Raw genomic sequence first — 25,063 nt, forward strand, 5'->3', positions numbered from 1 at the left:
ACAGCTATTTTTAGTGGTTGTCAGATTTGAAGGCTACAAATCTCCGTAGTTATTGCACCCTCCTCTTCTTGCATATAATCTCTCAATTAAAACAAATGTGTCCCCAAAGAACTTTGAAGGAGAGGCTGAATTAACAAACCATTTAAGTGAACCAGAAGCAAGCCAATTCCTTATGAATACAGAGTCTGCAATTAGCCAAAACACTCCATTTTGCCATTCACAGCAAGGCTGAGGCCCAATAAAAATAAAACATTGATGCAGGCAAGGCAATCCCACAGGACTCACATATATTAAACCATTACCCCTCAACAGTTGCTTTATGTCCAAGAAATGGGGGCACAGCTTGAGACTGGCTGGCTGCCTCTTTGATAAAGTGGAAAGCTACTGGTGATGAGTATTTTCCCTTCTTTCTCCATCCCAAGTGGCATAAACAGGCTCAGGAAGTACCTAAATGTGGCTCCTAGCAGTCACATGCTCACAGTGATGCCAAACAGACACGACTCAGGTTCTGGTTGAGCAGAGGATGGCAGCCCATAGGTTCTGCATGGGGTCACAGCTATGCCTTTGGATCAGCCCAAAGTTAAAATCCTCAGCGCTGGCATTCCCAAAACCTCTGAGGATGATGCCACCAGTTTGTTAAAACCCTATCTCAGTTTAGGTCCTCAGCTAATTAGGGTGCAGTCAGCAGTCTGCACTGCAGTGATGACCTTTTTAAGGAAAAATGTAGGATTTAGGTGGCTTTGTTACCACTCTGCAGAACACAATGTATAGAAACTTGAACACAGAATCAAATAGTTTGAAACCATTATTATTTTTACTTTAATGGGAGACAGTCAGGGAAAAAAAAGATTGCTTATGAAAATCCTATTTGAAGCCACAAATAAGTAATCCACAATCTATCAGCTCCTTCGAATCTCTCAGAAGCTGAGGCACTCAGCATCTCACCTGTGTTAAGCTAAAATACATACTGCTATCAACTTTTTTATTCCATCAACCAGAAACCTCGAACATTAGATAAGCAACTAATAAAAAAGTTCAGCATGTCAAGTAGTAAGTCACTATTCAAAAATAAGGGTATTTTAAAAGCCTGTACTACAACAATAACAGCAGTTTTATAGGACTATAAAAGAACCTCCAGCTGCAACTGTAAAAGGATACACCACCCTGGAAAAGCTTGTTCCAAAATAAATGGGCTGATGTTCTGAAGTTCAATTTTTATCCAGACACCCTCTATTATGTCAACCTTTTATAATTTGTCTTACTCTGTCCTTACAAGGTCATCCTGACTTTCACTTCTCAGTTGAATTCAGCTTTCCATCAATAGAGTGTGAGGATCAAAGAGAAAATAAATGCACATTGCCACTGGATGGCTTTAATTCTCATAAACTTCACAAATCCTTGGCTGGTTCATGCTCACCTTTCGCAGGAGGAAGCAAATCCGCTCAATATTCCTCAGCCGCTCCCTCTGTCAAGAGAAAGTGGGGGAAAGGAAGGAGATTAGCTGGTGTTACAAATTAAGACAATATATTACAATTACAAAGGGTCAATGCTTTAATTAATGGCTGCAGTGAAGCAACACATGTTATTAATCTGAATTGATAGTATTCACTTCTTACCTACTGCTTGCAAACCCAATGATTTTCCCATTTCTAAATCCCAATAAATTATTTCTCATTTGTTACTGGGTGTAACAGTATCAGCTGGGGATTCAAGTCTATGTTAGCCTTCAATCAGAGGCTGCAACTCTTTTTTTAAGTCAGCATTTGTGGCTCTATCCAGTTGTGCCAATTGATACCATAGAGACATGATCTAGCATTTTCAGGCACCCAACCTCTGGCTTCAAGATAAACCTGAGTGGGAAAAACAACAGTGAAGTTTGCATGGCAGCTCTTCCTCTATCACTAAGATGGTGCCTGAATATGTGATACTAGAGTTTAACACATTAGTGAAAAATACCAGAAATGGCCTAGAAATGCCACTTTAAACAACAGATGCATTCATAAATACTGAGAAGCACTGTAATTAAGTACTGTGACTCAAAAGATGTTCTACACTCAACTCAGAGAAAGAAGACAAATCAAAGCCAGGCTTTCTTTTCAATGGCTCATAATGAGAAGCTCACCAGCAAAACCAAATTTCACTGCATAACCTCATGACTGGACTTATTGTGAAAGATTCTTGTTAGTTACACTGCAGAAGGCAGAGTGGGTTTCCTTTCCTCAGAAGACTGTGTGATATTTTCATTTATGGCAAAAATATTCCAAACAATGAACTTTTTAAAACAGATAATGTACTATAACAATGTGAGAAGCCAACTCTCCCTAAGCTTTTTGCTTTCCAAATACTTTGAAACTCAAGCTTGTGGCAAATTTAATTCTAGTCTCCAAATAAATGTCTTTTTTGCTTTCCTGTCCCCAAGTTTAAGCCATTAAAAAAACCCCAAAAAACATATCATTTTGGAAAGGCAGTGAGGCAGTGGCAGCTTGATAGGCAGCAGAAAAATACTGTGCCTCTTTTTGGAGTCTCTGAGCTAAAAGACAGTCAGAAATTTTAGACTCTCTGTTGCAAACATGAGAATGGATGTGTGCTGATGTGCCTGTGAAGCTGCAGAAAGCTCCCTTGTCTTTCAAAGAGCAGAGGGAAAGACAGATGCCAACTGCAGCTGGCCTTGGAGAAGTAGGAAGTTTTATCTCTGAACTGAAGGTAATGGAGAGCAAACCAGGAAATTTGAATTTAATTCTCAGTACTGACATTGTTTTATGCCTCTGATTTGTCTTTAATTCAGCCTCCTCTCGCCAAAAAGACTCTACCCTCTGCCATGAAAACATTGTGGAGGACACATGGGTAAACTTCAGACACTCTTACAGTGCGATAGGATAACTATCCCACCAAATAAATGGAATATGAGCACAAGCAACGGTGCAGAGGGAAGAAAGAAAATACACTTTACAAGAGATATAAGAAATCCCCGCTAAAAATATTCTTTTTATGACAGTATAAAAGGAATCAACATGTATACTGTGCAGAAAAAAAGCCATCTGAGACTATTGCTTGAATTTACACAGAAGGTTTCATGGAAGTCAAGTATGTGAACCAACCACAGAATACTCTGCTGTGCTTTACTTTATGATTCGCTTTTTAATTCTTTGACTAATATGACTGAAAAAGGGACTTGTTAACCTTTTTTTTATCATGGAGACCAATTCTATTACCACTTTAAAATAAAATGAGATTATCTCCATAGATCTCATGTTTTAGGAAATGAACAATTTACTGGAATTTGGTACATATAAATTCAGTGTGCAGTTCTCAGATAGGAAGTAAAAACAGATAAAGTGATTTAAAATCAGATTACTTCCAGTAAATTCAAAACCAGAATACATCCCCTGACGTCCTCTATACGATTTCTTCATAGAATTTCTTTCTTTTCTTCTCATTCTTTGCTTATGTGTTAGTGAACAGTAAAAAAAAAAATAAATTATTTTAGGATTATAAAGTTTATGCTTAAAATCATCAGTGGTCTAAGGAGTACAAGTCCTCAGCTGAGTTATGAAACAAGGTTAAATGGTAAAGTACTAGCTAGTGAATCTGGTTATCAGTTGTGGGCAATTCAAAAACTTGGTACTCTGTAGAGATCAAATTAGCAACTGTCATAATCATTGTCATTGCCAGTGAGGTGATGGTGAGCCAAGTTCTGCTCTCAGTTCTGGTGGTACAAACTAGCAAGTGTAGCTGTAGTCAGCAAAATCACCCTAGATTACAGCTATAATTATCAGAGGAATTTGGACATACTTAAATCTGGGCCACATTTCTGGTTCAATAGTTAAAACTGAGTTTACAGTCCCAGGTATTTAATGCTCTCTTATAGCAGATGCAGCAGAAAATTATATGTACTCCTAAAGCACAGGAGAATCCAGAGCCTTGCCACGGGACAGAGCGGTCCAGGCATGCACATCTTAAAAAATTCTTTCACGTTTTTGCCTCATTGATACAGACAGTATAGGAGAGGGTGGTCATCCCCTGCTCAAACACAGAGAAAGCAAAGTATTTCAAAAAGGAAAACTTGAGCCACAGAATGAAAAGATAAACCAAAAAGCATTAGCATCACATGACATTCTCCAGTTTTTGAATATCCAAATTACTTTCCTGCCTCCTTCAGCAAAGAGGAAAGCCATTAACAAAAAAATCGCCATCTGGCTTCCTAAGACTGGCCCAATAAATCAATTTTCCAAACCACAGCTGACTTCACAAGAGACTCCCAACCCATTTCCACAGTCATCCTTCATTGCCAGCTCGGTGCTCTGTTTCTGGAGCAGCCCCAGCCCCGGGGCCCGGCGGTACTCACTGCGTGGGCCGGGTTGCACTGGTCAATGGGGCTCTTGAAGTCTGTCCGAAGTTCATCAAAGGCAATTATCTGAAAAACAATTTTTTTCAAGTCCTGTAATGAATGCCCCTTCAAACACTTATTTTCCTTAAGGAACTAATTAGATGCATTGCCTGCCTTCCCCGCTTTTCAGGGAAAATAAGGAAAAATAGCTTCCCCAACACACTCCCTTTAGAACTACGTAGTTAAAACAAAACATGGGATACTCCTACGCATGACACCTAGAACTCATTAATCTGTCACTCTGCAAAATCATATCTATAGTCTTTTCAGTGTTGCTACTTTCCATATTTCTTCCCTCATACCCGCAAGATTTCTTTTCTCAGATTTCCAGGTGACATAAAACTACTACACAAATGAATACATCTCCAAATCTGATGGGAAAAAGTCATTAGTTAAAAATGGTTCTGATATGACATTCCAGGTTTAGTAAATAAACAGTCTATTTTTATTGGCTGTTAAACCTACGTCAGATATTAATTCGAAATTAGTCTCAGCTTCACCATTAAGCTGCTATTCATTAACAAGCTCACTCCTCAAAAGGTAAAGCACTCTAGAGTAAACATGCCCTTCCTAAATTCTGGAAGGTTTTAGAACTTTACTTCAGACCTCATTAATGGAGAAATGTCTTCTGCTCAGGTCCTTTGGTTTCCTCCATTAACAGATGAAACAAGACACCCTGGTAATTTCTGATGCTTTTAAAGCATAGCAGACAATTTGTCTATAAAAATAATAGTGTTTGATAGCATTTTCTTGGAAGATCTTGTGTTAGATCTAGTGAAGAGCTAGCGTTTTCCTGGAAGACTGTTTTCTTGGAAAGAAAACAGCTGTAATAATCCTCAGCACATTTCATTCAGAGATCTCAAAGCACATTCATAACTTTGTGTTTGCATTCAAGTAATACCTTTTCTGCTGCTTTTTTCTTGCTTCACCTGAAGAAGGAAAGCTCACTGACAGGTACCACATGAAGAGATGTTAAAACAATGATCCCTATTTAGACACTTTACAAACCAAAGTGTCTGTTCTTAATAAAAGATGATGGAAGTACAAGGCAGCAGTCTGGTAATTAGTGTATGAATGCAACAGCCATTCCTTGATGTGTAACAGTGTGCCTGCTGCATGGCTGTTCAGAAAAGAACCAACTGGGTGTCAGCACAGACCTGCTGCATAGCCAAAACTTTCATTTAACAGATAAGAAGGAAGGCAGGAGTAGAAAACCTGAAAGTGGCCTGTTCTTGAATCATAATAATCTGGTGAGAGGCTCAACAATAAAACCCAGAGCTACAATCCACAAACTCCAACACCGCTCCTCATCCCATTCTAATGCTGCATTCATGCCACCGAAGCACATTTAAAAACCAAAAGTGCGGCATTTTACAAGAGCACTCCACAGAATTCAATTTATTCAACTATGACAAGTCGAAGTGGTTGAATAAACCACAAAAGGAACTATAAAATGTGATTACAAGTGAAGCATTTCTCCCTATGGATGCAGTATCTCTCCAAGCTAGGAATTAGATCTGCAATGGTAAAAGAGCAACTAACAGAAGCTGTGAAGGGTTTACAGTACATTTGTGAAGAATAAGGCTCATGATACCGCTGTATTTAATATTTCTTGGACATGTCTACATGTCCTCCAGCTGGACCAGCTGCTAGGAGGGTTACATGTGAGCAAGTGAGTCACACACACATAGAATTGGGTGTCTCTTTGCAACTGAATATCAGCATCAGCACTGACAGGAAGGGGGAAGGATGGAAAAGAGGTTAGCCTCAAACATACTGCACATTTTTGTTTAGTTATATTTATCTCTTTTTTTTTATTCCCAGCTCTGTAGCCAAACTTCTACTCTTTTTCTGCTGGCACATAATTTATGTTATGCTTGCATTATACACAAGCACATTGAAACACATCTGACAGGTATTTAAGCACATGGTTTTCACAGAACCAGTAAGTGTAAATGCAACAGTCTCACAGACAAACCTTTTGAGACACCTGCAAGCTATGACAATGTTAAGAGACATTCCTGCTACACTTGAAAGAGATTGAGGTCTGGTTTCAAGCACACATGGCTGGAGGAAAGTTTCTTCAATAAAAGTTACAGTGTCTTTCTGGAAGGAGGCTGACAAAAAAAGTCCTCCTCAATTTATTTCAAAAAAAGTTCCATAATATTTTATATTTTGTTGAATCTCTAGAAATAAAAGTCTAGTGATGACAGGAAAATATCTATTTTAATTTATGAAAAAGCACATTCCTGTTTCCTATTTCTTAGTTACAGTGAAAAAATGTAAAGCATAGGGAGGCTCAGAATTAGAGGAATGTAGAGCAACTCCCAAAGCATTTTGGGGGCATGGTTTTCTTCTGTTTTGTTGTTGGGAGGCGGGTATGTTGAGGGTTTTTTTCATTGTTTTTAAGTCTTACAATGTTGTTTGTCCTAAATCTGAAGCCACAACTGAGTAAAACTGTAGCTTCTTAAAATCAGCAGTTGCTCGCAACACACTGAGTAACTGTGCAACAAATGAAATTATATTACTGAAAGTATAGCTGGGCTGTGCTGCAGCGAGGTTTACATAATTAATTAGGAAACATCTTCCCCTTTCAATTATAACTCGCCTTCTGTAGCAGTTTAATGGCCTAGGGCATTGAGTGGCTGAAACTGCCATTCTTCCATCCAAACCCCAAATAACCAAGTACTTATCTCCGTGAAGTATTTCACAATGCTCTCAGGGGAGCTGCAGTGCTCTGACACAGCCAGAGGAACAACCTGCTGCCTGATTCCCACAGGTATGCTGAGCAGAGCTCCTGGGTACTCTGGGACAGCACCTGGACCGCTCAAGGGCTGTTTCACCTCAGAAACTGCCACACTTACCAGCATCTTGAGCTGAGCAGTTAATCTCACCTCACCTTCAGACAATGTAATAGATCCCAGTCAGGGCACTTCATAAGAAATGACGTTGTTTCCCCTTCGTAAATGAATGTATTTTATAAAGCATTTATTATCTCTCAGTTATCCAATCTAATTTGATAGACGGAGGCAATCAAGACTACAAATCATGGTCATGCATGGACATCAGCAACCCAGCCTCCCCAAGGCCCACACAGTAAACACACTGTTCCAAAGAAAAATTACCAGCCCCTGGTCACAAAGCTGAAAAGAATTTGGAAGCATGTGCTAGGGACTGGTTCTTACAAAATGGAGAAATCTATTCCTATTAGGAAATATTAATGCTGTACACAGCTTCATAGGCAGAGAATAAGGACCATCTGACATTTATTTAAAAACTTGAAGAAAAAAACCAAAAGCCAAACCATCAAGTTATCTGTTGACTTGTTTAGCCTTATGAGGAAATTAAAAAGTGCATCATGTTTAGCAATATTTTTCATAACTACTGCATAAACAGGCCAGGGATTAAATGGACAATGCATATTGCACTACATTCTGTCTTGGGGAATTTTCCCTGTGAATCCACATTGCAAATCACTGCAGGAATTTTGTTCTGCCTCTGCCCTAGCCATGCTTTTTTCTGGTGAGAGAAGTGTTCTTGTGTGTGTTTTCCTCCTAATAAAACTAAAGTTCTATAAAAATACTGCTTACAGTCTCTGGTGATTCACACCATCTGCAAATCTCAAAACTCCCAGTACAAGTCAGCAAGGAGTTTGCCCCGATTTATACACATAATGCATCAATGAGATCGTGATGACAATACATGTTTCAATTGCAAGTGTATTTATAAAATTTGCTTTAATTACCTGCACTCTCTCCACTTATCAGAGAGACCATAACAGCTTTGAATAAGGAAGTATTCACATAAAATTGAACATGAATTTTGCTTTCTTTCTATGCTTATGTACCCATCAAAATGAAAATTTCACTTCATGCTAGAAATTAGCTATGATATCTCATTTTTAGGGAAGATACTTTTTTTTTTTAAATCACTGAGCTCTTACAGAAACATATTTTAATTGAGAATGTGGTGGTTAAGGGTGGCAGTGAAGTTGGTGTAGGTGTGAATGCAGTGACAGCAAAGAAGTTGGATATTATTGCCTACTGGCATCTCAGGAAAGTTAAGATAAAACAGAACTTGATGACAACCACAGAACAGAACAGTAACACCTAACATATGCTTCCTTGCCACCACCCCGTCAATGCACCGCCATCCCATATTGAAGGAACTGTCTTTAATGGTTCGTTTAGACAATTTGTCTCCCCTTCCATGCTCCCAGGTAGCTTTCACAGTGCCTAGGCCTGCAGTTCACAGGCTGACTCTGCGCCAGCATATGGACAGAAGGTAGGCAAGATTAGGAGCAGGCTGTGCTCCTAAACTTCATGCCTGCCCAGCAACTGATGCACAGACATATTAACTGTGTTAGGAAAATCTGTTTGAAGCATGAGCTGATCCATTTTGATGGAAATTGGCTGAGGTATTTTGCTGGATTTTGTTGGGCAGAAAGAGCAACTGAAAAAATGTCAGTCAGGTACGAGTCAGTAGGAATGAAAAAGGACCTGGAAGGGAAGATAAGTAACTGCCTTGACATGAGGGAGTGAGGGAGCCCATAAAGAGCTACAGAGAACAGGGACAACAACAAAGTGACAGATTGAGGGAATGTTATTTTTGCTATCCAGTTTTTATTGTGATATGAAATGAACCTGAACAAGAGATTTAGCTATGAGGTGTTCTTCATCCCTCTTTGTTCTCTGGTTGAATTGATCTGCTTAATGCTACCGAGCACAAAAGGTAATTCAAAATTGTATGAATGGAGGGGCTACCTGCCTCAAATTCCAGTGAATTTTATGCTTTTCATCATGATGTATTTCCTGTCTATATCCATTTGTTAAGCATCTCTTATTAAAAAAGGAAAGATGTCTCAAGTCTTGGTTTTCATCATACCCCTCCATGCAACACACTAGCTTCCCAGACCAGTGGATCTGAAATGGTGTTGATGAGAACCTTAGCAATAGAGCCAAATCAAGGGCAAATAAAAAAGTGAGATGGAAAGCATCCCTTTCTTCTCTTTTCTCTCCCCAGAGTACTACATTTTCTGAGTATTACAGTTATTAATTCACCACATATTAATTAAAGTAAACAATAATATCTAACAGCGCTTTGCAGTTGTAAATCTGCCTCCAAGGCAATGAAGGTCTTAACAAAGGAAAATATAATTTCCATTTTTTATTATTATTTACAGAATTAGTGGCAGAAGAACCAAAGCCTCTGGATTGTTGCACCATATAAAGTTTAGGGGAAACAGAGAATACTCTCAGTACACTAATAACATGAAAGTGAAACAATGCACTTCTGTCTGATTATTGTGCTGTTGTTCATCTCTAGAGCAGAACACTGCTTTATGCAGAGCCTTTTTGGATTAAGGTTGCAAATGGTTTTAAGTCACTCAAGGGTAGAAAATTGTTCTATTTGTCAGATTTCACACTAACAATTGTATGGCATTTCCTTGCTCTACTTATTTCGAATTTCACATGCTGCCACCATCAAACAACCCTCCACACAGAAATCCAAAATGTGGCTCCATTCAGGGCTGCACAAACACTTGAGCACTGAGTCTATATCACTTTACTGAAGTTCTTTTGTCTGTAAAAGGATGCTACGCTTAGGACAACATGATTTAAACTTTTTAGGCTCTAACTGGAAGCTTAAGCTAACTTAAGTCACGAAAATCTTAGTGTAATTTCTCAAGTATTTAAGCCAGATCCTAAGGCGGCTTTTCCAATAGAAAGTCCAATATGCAAATTTAAAAATGCATAATCTCCATTCTGTAAACATGACTCAAAATTATTTCCTACCTACGGAAATATGAAGGTATAATTGCACTGCTCTAAGTAAATGCTGACAAAATCCATAGAGGAAGGATCTTTTGCTGAGAGCATGTCTGCACAAACATGCCAGCCTGCACTGCTATATTTACACATCTGCATTCCCCCTACCTAGAAAAAAAATATACAAGTGAAAATATAACAAAATTAAAAAACACCCCAACCCTCTACAGATGGACAAAAGTAATATTACTGCATCAGCTAAATGAAATCAGATTTCCAAGCCTGCAGAGGTACAGGGGATACCACTAACAATTAAGAATAACTATTTGGCAGTCACCCGAAACAGTCCACACCTATTAGTACAAGCATGAAAAACTCCATCCATACAGAAATTCATGTTCAGGAGTACAACCACACTGTACAGAACTTTGAGTGCCTTGACTGGAAAGTTACTAAGTCCATGGTACCGGTTATTATTGTGACACTGCAGACCACAGTTTGGAAAAGCAACTTGATTCCTGAATGTAAAAAAATCATGTTATTTATTTTGACAAAACCACTAAAAAACCCTCAGCAACTGCAAAATTCTGTTGTGCACACAATGTTTCCAGAAGGACGATTTGACAAGCATCTATTGACAGATTTCTACAACTGCTATGAAATGGGCTTTTTAAAATAATTTCATCTAACTGCAAGGTAAAACAGTTTTTACTGGCTAACAACAGGATTCTGGTCACAGATTTCACTCACTCACCACAGATACTGAAATATCTTCCCCAGCCATCCTTGAAAGTGAGATGTCAACCCTCTCCTGCAGCAGAGAGACAAATGTCCCACTGATTCACCACAGACGGAGATGACCTGTGCTTTTATCACAATTTTATACCCACTCACTGTCTTCCAGTCTACACCAGCTGAAATCCAGCCAGACAAAAATCAGCTGTGCACATATAAAGTGCATTTTGTTAAGAGAAGGAAGACAAGCAGCAAGCTGTGCGGGAGGGATGATGCTAATATAGCTGTACAGAGTGTGTTTCTAAGTAGGTTAATAGTTTGCTCCCTGCAGCTAGAAGACATTTCCAAATAGACTGCAAGTGGAGGAGGAATTTTTAAGGTAAGTCCAGACTGCCATCCTTCCTTCCCTCCCAAAGGATTTCATCATTTTGTTGTCACAATTTTTCTTTTTTTAAAAAAATAAAACAACCTTACTTTACTGCATTCACTACAGGGAACCAGTTCAGCAACCAGCAGTGCTCTGTGAATCAAACACATCCCACAACTCACCCCTCAGTGGGACACAAACACTTGCTACCAATACGAAGAAAAAAACCCCACATTTTCAATTAGCACCTAAACTGGTGAATACACCACATTGTTCTGAACAGAATGGAAGCTTTTTTGTACATAGAGATGCAATACTTCAGTTTAATTACATTCAGTGTGGTAGAAACAATTCTTCTACCTCAGTTGACTGAAGACTCCATGGGACAGTGGTGAAGTCAATGTCAGGGTCTGAACCAAAGGCAGCAGGTATGGTTGGCATTTCCAAGTGCTTGTATGTGTGCTCTTTTCTCCAATAAAATCTTGCAGAGGATTTTACAGTGTTTCCCACCAGCCCCAAAGGCACAACATCTATGCATCATTGTAGGCTGAGGGAAATACAGGTGGAATCTCTGCAGCAACAGGGAACAGAGTACAAATCTCCCACACTCCTTGTACTTTTGACACAAGTACGCCGCCAATATTCTCTTCCTGCATATGGTCTCCTCCTCCTACATGCAAGAGGGTATTTAATGTGGATTCCTTACAAAACAAACAGGTTTTTCTATTTAGATAACAAGATCAAAACCTTTTAAACATTTCAGTATCTAACCACTTCTGATTTCTTCAGTTCAGCATGAAAACCCCACAATCAGTAATTGACAGAGCACCAGTGACACCAAACTGACATGTCATAACTGGGAATACTGCCACTTCTTAGTTAGGTATTAACTTGATTTGATGGTCAGGACTTGAAAAGCAAGCAATCTGCCACAACGAGGATTCTCAGTCACAGCCACACATTCAGCAAACTAAGAAAAGGCATCACAGAATGGGTCAGGCTGGAAGGGACCACAGTGTGTCCAACCTCCCTGCTCAAGCAGGGTCATCCCAGAGCACATGGCACAGGATTGTGTCCATATGGTTCTGGAATATCTCCAGTGAGGGACACTCCACACCTCCTCTGGGCATTCTGTTTCAGTGCTCAGTCACTGCACAGGAAAGAAGCTCTTCCTCAAAGTCCAGTTGAACTTCCTGTGCATCAGTTTCTGCCCATCGCCACTTGTCCTATTGACTGGCACCAATGAGAAGACCCTGGCTCTGTCCTCTTGACATCTTCCCTTCAGATACTGATAGACATTTGATGAGGTCCCCTCTCAGTCGCCCCTTCTTCAGGCTGAACAAGCCCAGCTCCCTCAGCCTTTCCTTGTAAGGGAGACGTTCCAGTCCCTTGATCAAAGCAAAGGTCATTGTAACAGTCATACAGATTCTTGCACCAGCTTTTTCTTTTTTCCTGGAAAGGGTGTAAACAAGGACCACATCTGCAGATAAACTAAACAAACATACGTATAAAGATAGGCCAAGACTTCACCCTTAGTCTTCATCTCTTCAATGGGCCAAGAGGAAATGATGGGAGTTTGGATCCAAGCTTTACAGCTGAGGTGTCAAACTCAGATCTGTGGCTGATTCATGGAATATCTAGCGCAGATGAATTTGTTTGCAGATCCCCCAACCAAGCAGGGGGAGATGAAAGCAGTATAATTTTCTACCCACGGCCAGGAGAGGCTGCTGTCAGCACAAGAGATAGCACTGCTTTGCCCTTGCTTCTCTTCATACTAAATTCCATATCAACCAAGAAAACACAGTAAGAAATTATTCGACTCTGATGGCTTTCTCACTGCCTCTGTATCATCGATGCAACACTACAGATTTGTACATTTGGTACTGGCATAGGCCAAATTCTTCACTATCCAGTTTTTTTCCACACCAAACTGGGGACAGGCTAGACATGAGTTGGTGAAACACCTGTACAAGAGGCTGGCCAGGTGAAGAAGGTAGGAGGAAAGGTGAGCAGGTTACAGTGGACCAGCTGGTGTATTCTCTCTAGAAGCAAGATAACTGTCTGCCTATAGATGTGAGAGGGTTTATTCTTCGGCCCTTATTTTTCCTCAAAACTACAAATAATTTCTAATTTATCTCACCTTAAATTCAGTGTGTTCCCATGCAATGTTTCTACTTGTCTTTTTATTCTCATCAGAATTACAGTGTATGCAAGGAGAAACACACAGATGCATTACAGCCACAAAGCTCTATCTTCATAAATTATTCTCAAAATTAACTGAAGCACTTATTCTATTACTTAACAGCTTAAAACCGATAATCCAAAACTCGGAATAAACAGGCTGTTTCTGCAGAATAAATTCAGGGAACAGGTAGTAAACAGATGGGAAGATGTACCAAAATAGGTACAACTAGAAAAAAATATTTGCCCCAAAGAAGATGGTAAGAGAATGAGATCAAAAGAGAAGATTCTTTTCACTATCAGTAGATAAAAGTCATGGGTGAGAGACTGGCCAGCTGGCTAGTGCTGTCTCTAACAAGTATCCAATCTTAACACCACAACAGAATTTGTTCTTTTCTTGAGCTTCCAAAGACGCCTACATATTGCTCCAAGTTATTATTTTGTTATTTAAAGTTCTGTTAGGCTGATACATGCTTGGGAGAAGCATTACCTTCCTTTCCCCCACACACTCCTTAGTTTTCCTCTCAGGTTTCTTGTTGCTGATGATAATCTTTCCCCCTTCTCCCATGTTCTCCATTCCTACCAGCAGCAATTTATGCACATTCACCAAAATGCAAGAGACACATAAAGGAATCTGGGTTCTGTCACTAAAAAATCTGTTCAAGCATGTCACACATTACACCATACCAACACAGAAGACTCATTACACAGGCTTGTCCAAAAAACATCCACCACCTGAACTAACCATACCTTCTGGATTCAGGCAGCCTCTTCTGCTCAAATAATTGCCTCTCAAATGGGAATGAGAACACAGCAAGCTTCCCTCTGGTTACTGCCTTGCTCATACATTCTTCCTCTCATTTCCTCTTTCCTTCACATCTTTCTCCCTGAAGTCCTCCCTCCCACAGTTACATTTTCCCCCTTCCCACGTCATTTTTATTCCCCATTACCCACTCAGCAGTGGGTTCTACTGATGCCATCTAAGAAGGAAGCCTGTGGCAGACAGAAATTCTGCTGGATCTGTGCTTCCTGACTTTCAGTGGCACAGCAGGAGCCCAGCTGGACCAGCAAGAGGCAGGACAATGGAACAGGGGCTCTTCTAATGCAGGCAGCATCAGGCAGGGATGACCACATTAAAGACCTTCCCAAGTTTTCTTTCTTTGCCAAAAAGAGGACAGACAGAACTTGGAGGAAATAACTCCAAGACACACACACACACACACACACACTTGAAATGGGCTTAAGCCACACAGCTGTGTTTGCAGGGCTAAGGCAAGGGGAAACAATAAAGCAGCACTGGAGCTGTGGTTGCAGAAATGAGGCAAGAGGAGGGGACACAGCAACATGTAAAAGTGACAAAAAAATGAGATTAAAAAACAGCAACTCAAAAAGCATCCTCATCTGTTCAGCCATGTTCTCACAAAACTCCTTAATTACAGGAGCATGATTAAGAATAGGGATACATTTCAGCATAGCTCCAAAGAGGCCTGTCACTAGGATGATCAGCAAATCAATTTTCTAAAGGATCTGATAATAGTGTTTATATAATACTGAGGAAAGAACGACTCTGAAGCACATGCAATTAAATTGATTTCAGTGGAGCCTTCATTATGATTGCTTATAAATGCCCATTCTGTGAATGTATAAAGAAGTTTCTAGTTAATGGTGATACAATGTGAACTATTTAGCCCAAACTCATAGCATGTTAAAGTAATAACACAACAGAAGATTGACTAAACAATTACACACTTGAAACTGTGACTCACACACAGCGTGAAGATGGTTGGCATTTAAATGCATTTTAAAAATCAAATGTCATTCTATTAAAGAAAAAAAGGTGGTTCTATCAACAATGCCTGGCACTTGAACACTATCTGGTATGAGATAATTGCAAGGGCTATAAGTTACTAATTATCATCATTTTACTGTAGGTTTCCTCAATTCTTTAAGCTTTGGTTTCTCCAGCAATGTGCTTAGACTTCCAAATGTACTTTAAAAAACCCATCCTACATTTGACAGCTAGAATATGACATGACCTGCAAAAGCATAGAAATGCAAAAGGACCCAAAACCAACTCAGATTTTTCATTTTCCACATTGGTGAGGGAGTTGCAAGCCATGTACAGTGGGAGAGCTCAGTGATAGCACTACTTCTTCATCTATCTTATGTTCTGCTTCATGTGGTCACATTATCAAAACTGGAGCCACAAGTTCAGCACTCCTGCAGTATCTTGCTGAGAAAACCTACTTCTATTGTAAATGTTTTGTGATTTTAATATAACTTTCCACAATGACATTCCTAAAATAAATCCTTGCTTTATAGCAATACTTTTTCAATGGGAAGTGGAGAAAAACGTAAAGACTTTTGTCCTCCCTTCACAAGGTGCACTGCTGTCTCTCTGGATTTAAACTTACCCTTTGTTTAAAGCCATTCCCTCTTGTTCCTTCACTACATGTCCTTGTAAAAAATCCCTGTCCAGCTCTCTTGTAGGCCTCGTTCCAGTACTGGTAGGGGCTTTAAGGTCTCCCTGGAGCCTTCTGCTCTCCAGGCTAAACAATTCCAATTCTTTCAGCCTTCTCAGGGTGTTCCAAATCCCTGAGCATCTTTGTGGAACTACTCTGGACACACTCCAACAGCCATGTTCTTCTTATGTTAGTGATTCCAGAGCTGGATCCAGCACTCCAGGTGGGGTCTCGGGAGAGCCCAGTGAAGGGGAAGAAGCCCCTCCCGTGACCTGCTGGTCACAGCCCTATTGATGCAGCCCAGGACATGTTTGGCTTTCTGGGCTGTGAGCACACATTGCCAGGTCATGCTGAGCTTCTCACCAACCAACACCCCTGAGTCCTTCTCCTCAGGCTGCCTCTCAATCCATTCTCCACCTTGCCTCTATCTGTGCTTGGGATCACCCTGACACAGGTGCAGGATCTGGTCCTTGGCCTTGTTGAATGTCATGAGGCTCACACAGGCCCACCTCTCCAGCTGTCAATGTCCCTCTGGATGGCATCCCTTCCCTCCCATGAGTTGACCACACCCCATGGCCTGGTGTCATTAAACCTGCTGAGGTTGACCTTGGTCCCCCTTTCTGTGTCACCACAGAGGTTTAACAGCATCGGTTCCAATTCTGACCCCCGAGGAACACCACTTGTCACTGGGCTCAACAATTGAGCTGTTGACCACAACTCTGAGAGTGCAACTCTCCAGCCAATTCCTTATCCACTGTGTTACCCATCTGTCCAGTCCATGTCTATCCAGTTTAGAGGCAAGGATGTCATTCAGGACAGTGTCAAACGCTTTGCACAAGTCCAGGCAGATGACACCTGTTGCTCCTCCCTCATCCACCAACACTGTAATCCTGTTGTAAAAGGCCACCAGATTTCTCTGTGCCCTTAGTAAGGCCATGTTGGCTGTCACCAACCATTTCTTTCTTTTCCATGTGCCTTAGCACAGCATCTAGGAGGATTTGCTCCATGCTCTTGCATTCAGTTTCCTGGGGTGGGTTCCACAGAAGTCAGCACAAAACTTTTCTCAGGTGAATGCACCGTGAGGATGACATAAAAGTCAGAAGCTACACCACAGAAATTCCAGCCATGTGTAAGAATACAATGTTCACAGTGCAATAAGTACTGGAACAAGTTGTCAGACTTGCAGAACCACAGAGTGGATCAGGTTGGAAGGGACCACAGTAGGTTGTCCGGTCCAACCTCCTGCTCAAGCAGGGTCATCCCAGAGTACATGGCACAGGATTGTGTCCACATGGTTCAAGAATATTTTCAGTGAGGGACACTCCACAACTTCTCTGGGCATTCTGTTCCAGTGCTCAGTTACCTGCAAGTAAAGTTCTCCTTTATCTTCAGGTGGAACTTCCTGTGCATCAGCTTCTACCCATTAACTCTTGTCCTGTTGATTGGCACCACTCTAGAAGAGCCCGCTCCATCCTCTTCACACCCTCCCTTCAGATACTGACATTGATGAAGTTCCCTCCCAAGGCAGAACAGGCCCAGCTTCCTCAGGAGGGAGAAGCTCCAGTCCCTTAATCACCTTCATAGACCTCCACGAGACCTGCTCCAGCAGCTCCATGTCTCTCTTGTGCTGAGGAACCCAGAACTGGACTCAGCACTCCAGACGTGCCTCCCCAGGGCTGAGCAGAGGGGCAGGATCATGCACCTTGACCTCCTGGTAACAATTTTCCTAAAGCATCCCTGGATACCATTAGTCTTCTGGGCCACAAGGACGTGCTGCTGCCTCAGGGACAGCTTGTTGTCCAACCAGACCCCCAGGTCCTTCTCCGCAGAGCTGCTCCCCAGCGTCTCAGCCCCCAGCCTGTACAGGTGCATGGAGTTATTCCTCCACAGCTGCAGGACCCTGAATTTGCCCTTGCTGAACTTCAGGCAGTTCTTCTCTGCCCATCTCTCCATCCAGTCGAGGTCCTTCTGAAGGGCTGCACAGCCCTCAGGGGTATCAACCACTCCTCCTGGCTTGGTGCCATCAGTGAACTTGCTGAGGAGGCTCTGCCCCTTCATCCAAGTCATGGATGGGTAAAAGCGGATGCATATGTTAAACAACACTGGGCCCCATATCAACCCTTAGGGGACACCACTTGTGACAGGCCTCTCCTGTGCCAGGGATTGCAACACTGAGATCTGCCATCCAGTCAGTTCCAAATCCACCTCACTGCCCACTCATCCAGTCCAGACTTCCTGAATTTGCCTCCGAGGATGTTGTGAGAGACAGTGAGGAAAGCCTTGCTGAAATCAAGGTGGACTATGTCCATTGCTCTCCCCCCATCCATCCAGGCAGTGTTTCATTTCTCCACCCGTGGAGGGTTCATAAGTGACCTGGACAAGTCCTTGAGCAGCCTGGCCTAACTGAAATTAGGCCTGCCTTGAAGAAGAGATTTGACTAGATGATTTCCTAGATTCCTTCCAATCAAAATTATTCTAGGAACCTTTTATTATTTCTTTTAACAGGAACAGGACATTTCTGAAGTTGTCATGACTATCAAGGAACATAGGAACCATTCTGTTAATAGAATTGCTTCCTGCTCTCTGCAAACCATCAGGGTGGCAAGTTGAATTTTTAACGGGGAACTTCCGACTGTGAAACACTAGAAGGTGACCTAGTAAATCAAACAGTATTTGACATTTTTCTGCCTTTACCCCATCAGCTGACTCTGCCCTGTGACTTTAAGGGACTCTTTTCAGAGTGGAAATAACAACAATCCTTACCTGTTTCGTGTGGGAGAGAGACTTCTTTTCCACAGAAATTGGAAGTGTTTTCCAAACTACCATCACCAGAAGAGTAAGCCTCCCAGTATCTCCAGTTTACAGCTTAAGTGAGATCTAGTTCCATTGCCTGGTAGAGTCACCTCCAGCTGTCAGCAGACACACTGGTTATAAATGAGGGGCATGTCACAGGCACTGACAAAGAGGAATGGGTCAAAGAGATGTCTGTTATCTGTATAGAAAACATTCTCTGCTGAGCTTCTTCCTCCTTCTGAAAAATACTTTGCTAAAAGGATATTGGGGTAAGGGTAATCCACTAAGCCAGAGGTCTGAGAGCTGAATTCAACGTTTTAAATGTGATTTAATGTAGTATGTGGTGGCTGAATAAACAAATACACGTAATGAACTATAAACTCACGCCTCTGACTCAATCTAAGAGTTTTACTCACGGTCTAATAAAATATGACAGCTTTGTTGCCTTGCTTATTAACAAGCATGGCAGTTATTTAAAAGCACTAGAAATACATTATTTACCAATTTGGTTATAAATCCCTTTAGTAAGTAGATTTTACAACTAATCCTAAGACCAAAAACCCCTTGGATATGTGACAACGAAGTAACATTTAAATAGCTCTCTGCACATATTGTGGGAGGCACGAGACTCCACAGAATAATTTATTTTACACAGATAATGGAGTCACTGTGACTTGTGAGGCATCTGGAATTACAGCCAGTGGCAAACACACACAATTTAAAATTCTTCTCCAAATAAACCCCATCATGACAGTTCAAGCATACACAGAGATCCTGCTTAATCTTTCCACAGTATTTAAGTCTGTATTGGAGCTCATAGACTTCTATGAAGTTTTTAATTATTATTTAAGCATGGCAAGGTTACTAAACTGAGATATATCTCTTTCCCAATATATAAGATCCAGTTTGCTCCACAGCCTGTGCTGCCTGGCCTAATATCTGTCCGTCAGCATTAATGTGACAAACTTCTGAAAGAAAAGTTGTAAGGGAACTGTCAAGCTATGTTATAGCCAGGGCAATCTGGCTGTGTTCTGTCTTTAAAAAGAGTGGAAATATCAGACTCATTCCTTAAACTGTCCTGACTATAAAACCTTCAGGGACAATGTGCTTAGCTGCATAGGCAAGAAAAGACGTTTCCAAGAAATAAGTATAACATACAGCAACAGCATTTGTGCTCCCCTTCATCAAGCCTTAATCTGATTTTATTTTTAAGCACATAATTATCCAACATTCTCAGAGAAATGCATTAATGACTCATTAAAGAACAGTACTGAACTTCAATATCTGAAAGAAATTCAGGCTTGACCACAAGCCTGTAGGGAAATTACTTTCTTTTCAAGACAGGCTCTAAAGCATTGCAAAGAGATTAAATTGAGATGACTGGGAGCCTTCACCAGAGAGAAGCACAGGTTCAAGTTAGATCACAGATCTCTTTACAGTTTTCAGGTAAGGCAGAGCTCTCCTCCAAACCTAAGTTACAGAAGCAGTAGGACACACATACACAGAGAACATTGACAGATCAGCACACAGTTTGTAACCCAAGTGTTTTGCTCACCTGAATGTGCTATGTGCTTACGTGCTTTTCATGTACCTTAAAAATTAAGGCTGTACAATATATCAAAAATTAAGCTAGGAATTTTATGAGGAAGCCTAAGTAAGTCAGAAACCAAATACTCACCAAATTCCACATCCATAACTCTTTGAGACCTTTTTGAATTTTTTACCTAAGCTGTTGAAACTTGAGTGCTAATAAAACACAGTCCACATCACCAGGAGAGTACAGTGACAAAAAACAGAAGTGGCAACATCTTATATGTGTATAGCACCTTCTGTCAGAAAGCAAAGACATTTTACGAACAGCTCTTAAATAAAGTGACAGGCAGTACTTGCAGTTTAGTTCCATTATTCACACTTAGCAAATGAGAAAACAAGGCATAGATAACTCAAGGTGTCTGATAAACGTAACACACAAAGCCAGTAGCAGAAACAACACTGAATACAGATTCCAAGGGCTTCATTCCCTGGTGTTTGCATAAGAAGGATGCTTTGATTAAAACTACAAGTCAATTTTAGCCTCTGTTCAGTCACTGCTTACCACTGTTTTTAATTATACTTGTGAACTTGTACCTGTTGAGTGAAGTCAACGTTATATTAAGGTAGTTTATCAAGATTAATATTATCTGCACACTTCAAAAGAAAAATAAGCTGGTGTGGGGGGCATAAACCAAAAAAGCTCCTTCTCCTGCTGCTTTATTCTCCTTGTGCTTGGCACAAGTAGCTGCCATCACTTTCAATACACACTACTCTTGCTGTGCCAAACAGCTGTTCCTGGATTCACCTAAGTTCACAACTATATCAAAATAATCCAAAAAGCATACAGTGTGATACAACTTCTCAGGCTGCCACTGCAATTTTTTTTTTTTCACTGGCATGATACCCCTGATACTCTCGGCAATCTTTAGTTTATGAAGCAGTCACATGCTTTTCAAGTCAAGTACGACTTGAAAAAGAGATGGTCCGCCACAGAAATTCTTTTCTTTTTAACAGTAATGTTCTTGGGATTTATGAATTGTTTTGCCATGGTATTATAAGATGGACCACTTTGAAAAGCTCTTTTCTTAAAGCTTTCCTTTAAATAACAAATCTCAAAGCAAGTCTTTTCATCTTAAAATATCACCAGAAGGGAAGGACTCAGATTACTGATACTCAATGTGCTTTAAGAGAATACAGTGCTGCAGGACTCAACACAAGCATTTCCCTTTTTAACTGAGGACAAATAAGGCACAACTTGGTCAACTTCAGTTAACTTCACTTGAGGCACAACTTAGTGGAGCTACACTAGAAATGAATGTGGTGTGTCAAGTCTTGTCGGGAGTTCAGACTTGGCACAGCTCAGCTCAATGTTAACAGGAAGCTAAAACCTTCGTTCAAGATCATTTAGGAATGGAACAAAACTGATTAGTAAAAAGCTGTATATAAAGAAGAACAAGAGCTGAAGACAGCAAAATGAAGGGTCTGTGATAGTTAGTAGGAAGACTAATGCTGTTCTTGAGCTTACAACAGGAACAATGAGGATATCAAATTACGTAGATAGCAGACCTAATTCTGCTGTTAGTTGTACCATGCACTTCTACACGGTGTTTCTAATACTGTGAGGTTACAGCTAGAGGTAATGTGGTCACTCAACAACCTAAATACTTTTAAAATTCCTCTGTCACAGAGTGTCACATTGGTTGAATGCAGTACATGGAGATTTTCAATTCCTTTTCTTCCATTCAATATATATGAGTGAAATTACAGCAATAATACATTAGATAATTCTTGTGCACAGTTTAAACAAACGTTTCTGATAATGTCCAATTTGGTTTTGTTGGGAGGTTTTTTTATGACAGACACCTCTGGCTACCTATACAGGAAGATCACTCAGAGACAGGAAAAAATTATAATATATTCCAGACATCTGGAGCACTGTGTGCATTTTGTTTACAATTCCTTTAAAATGCTCTGATCGGCTTCATTCCATCTGCTTCCAAAGAATAAGGAGCACAGGAATGTATTGACAGTCTTTAACTTCCTACAGGAGAGGGACCAGATAAGCACAGTGTCAAAAAACAAAAATCCTCATCACACTCTCTTGTTTTGGTTGTGCAATTTTTATTGAACCTATTAGATCAATATGAATGAAAATTATAATTCATCTGACTTGCCAGCAGGAAGAAAATGAAATTTTATTTGACCCGCTATTAAATCATTCCAGATATATGCCCAAACCCCATTCAGCTTCATATTAGCACAATATCAAGTCCAAATGCTACAGTTTTTTCTTATCCTTTAAAATAATTTACAAAATATAAATTCTTATTCTCAGAAATCTTCTGAAGTGATGGGATGCTCAGATTTCATCAACTTATTCTTACCAACAGAAGGTCTTAAAAAATAAACAGGAAAATATAATTATTGAAACGCTCCTCTGCCATTATTAGAACCTATGGTACAATATATTTACTGTCCCTTACCAGTATATTATAGTGGAAGAAAAATCAGGTCACAGGGAAGGAGTAGGAGTTCTGTTTCTTGGGAAGATTTTCACAACTGAGTTGTTTAAGGTAAAAGAAACTCCTATGACTCAATACATAACTTACAGAAGAAACCAGACTGTAACAGTTCTTACAGAAAGGATAATAAAAATCCTTGTGTTCTGTGTACATGGATAGCGTGTACATATAAAAATTTATTTTGGCAGGGTATTAAATCTCTTCTACTATTACTTTCCTTCACAAACCACGTATTTTAATAGATTTTTTTATTTATTAGAAAAGATAGTGCCTATTCTTTCTCTCTTACAACAGAAGAACATTTCCAGCCATTTTCCATTTCAATCCCTCAAGAATCTCTTAACAGATGAAAGAAACATGCAGCATAAACATATGTGTACCAAGAAAAGGTTTTCTTCCCTAGTTGCCTTTACAGAGCTCTCGTACTGAGGGATTGCTCTCCATGAGTTTATAGACTGAAAGTTTAAAAAATGTTTCACTAAATTTGCAGTAACTACACTCATTTATGGGAGAATAATTTGCCAGATTTCCTACAAGTCCTTTATGAATTCACACGACAACAACTCAAAAAAAAAGAGGACACAGTAACAGACTTCAAATATATAAAACAACCATTAAAATTGCTGCAGTTTAATTTGTAGCTGAGATTCAAAGGAGAACATACTTCTAATTCCAAGCCCCTTGAGGAAGCTGTGGAATTCTCACTTCTGGAGACCTAAAGGTTTGCAGAAGAGGAGGAGAGAAAACATGAGTAATAATCTAAATTTTACTACTCCTTTTTTTTTCAGAGTAGTGCAGTAGCTGGCTGCTAGAGATCCTTTCCAGCCTTGCAGAATTTGACATCACAACAGCACTTGGCACTACCATCACACCTTTGTGGTTTAATAAAAAAATACAAACTCGTAACAGTCCCATGAAGAGTACAAAATAAGTACATTTCAAAGCATTCTCACAACAGAAGGATTTCTTTCATAGTGCTAATATAACTAAGCTAGCAGCTTTGCTTTCATTTCAATAAAAATAAATCTCCCTTGATTGTAAGTCAAAGGAGGACTTTTCTTCTAATCATACTCCATCAGGTAGCTGTAGAAGCATCCATGAGACTCGCTCTGTTTTCCAACTGATCTTATTCCATCCTGAATGCTTACAGCACAGAGTTATTGTGTAGCACACATAAAGTGTAATTAATTCTAAAATATGTAACAGTTCAAAAGAATTGCAACTTATGCATTAGGATGATTTCACATCTTCTGAGTTACATGCTTACACCTACCACAGACACCCAGCGAACAGTAAGGAACGAGCACCAACCCTGTGGAGTTAAATTAACGAAGGTGGACCACAATATGCGGGTCACGCACCAGAAGGATGAGAGAGTTTCCCATTCAGCTCCGACTTTTTGGGAAGTTATTAATGCAGTAATTACTGAAGGGAAAACACGGTATCTGATGAAGCAGATACGCTGTTTCCCCGACACAGCGCTCAGTTGGCAGGCAAGAGAAGCAGATGTTGTTACCTGGACAGCTCCCGCCTGGGCACGGCGGGCGCGGAGCCGCGGGCAGCGCCGAACTCCGCCGCCAGCGCGGGGCTGGGGCAGCGCTCAGCCTGCCAGCGCTGCCCGGCCGCGGGGACCGAGCCGCCACAGACCCCGAGCCGCCACAGACCCCGAGCCGCCACAGACCCGTGGCCGCGGCTCCTTGCGCTGACAGCGGTGTAATAAACACCGTCCCCCAGGCAGAGGTCTCACGGCCAGCCCCGTCCGCCCCGGTCCCGCCGCGGGACGCTGCGCCCTGGCCGCCCGGGAGAGGGGCTGCTCGCCGCCGCCTCAGACCGCCTCGCTCCCTCACGGCACGACCCTCTACACCGGGGCTGGAGCCGCCTCCAACGCGGGGGCCGCGGGGCCGGGGTACTCACGTGCCAGATGGCGAAGAAGATGAGAGCGGCGCAGAGGACCAGCGACAGCATGTAGCAGAAGGCGGCGAAGGTGAAAGCCATGGCGGGGAGAACCCTCCGCGCCCCCCTCCGCCGTGCGGGAGGTGCGGGCGGGCGGGCGGGCGGGCGAGCGGCGGCCCCCGGAGCGGCGGCACGGAGAGCCGAGCGGAGCGGAGCGGGTAGCTCCGCACGCAGCCGGGGCCAGGCGGCCGCCGCCCCCCTCAGCCGCGCCCGGGCCCGCCCCGACCCCGCAACGCCCCCGGCCCGGGCCGGCCCCTCCGCCGCGACGCCGTCCCCGCGGTGGGCGGCCACCAGGGGCGGGTGCCCTCGGCGGTGCGGCGCGGGATGCGTCGCAGGTCCGGGGCTCGGCGGTGCGGGGCTGG

At 41.5% G+C, this 25,063-nt stretch overlaps 1 protein-coding gene across 1 annotated transcript in view; it reads right to left on the reverse strand.

Moving 5' to 3' along the window:
• The window catches only part of CNIH3 (cornichon family AMPA receptor auxiliary protein 3), a 44,107-nt gene extending 19,364 nt beyond the window's left edge, over positions 1–24,743 (reverse strand). Inside the window, exons 1-3 of the mRNA XM_066180382.1 lie at positions 24,663–24,743; positions 4,346–4,414; positions 1,418–1,465 (exon numbers count right to left, since the gene is read on the reverse strand). Coding sequence (XP_066036479.1) covers positions 1,418–1,465; positions 4,346–4,414; positions 24,663–24,743 — 198 coding nt within the window. The remainder of the gene's footprint in view (positions 1–1,417; positions 1,466–4,345; positions 4,415–24,662) is intronic.
• Between the last annotated feature and the right edge of the window lie 320 nt (positions 24,744–25,063).

This window comes from Chamaea fasciata, unplaced genomic scaffold (genome assembly GCF_029207755.1).
Source record: "Chamaea fasciata isolate MVZ Bird 193981 ecotype frontalis unplaced genomic scaffold, bChaFas1.0.hap1 SCAF_3, whole genome shotgun sequence".
NCBI classification, from domain to species: Eukaryota; Metazoa; Chordata; class Aves; order Passeriformes; family Sylviidae; genus Chamaea; species Chamaea fasciata.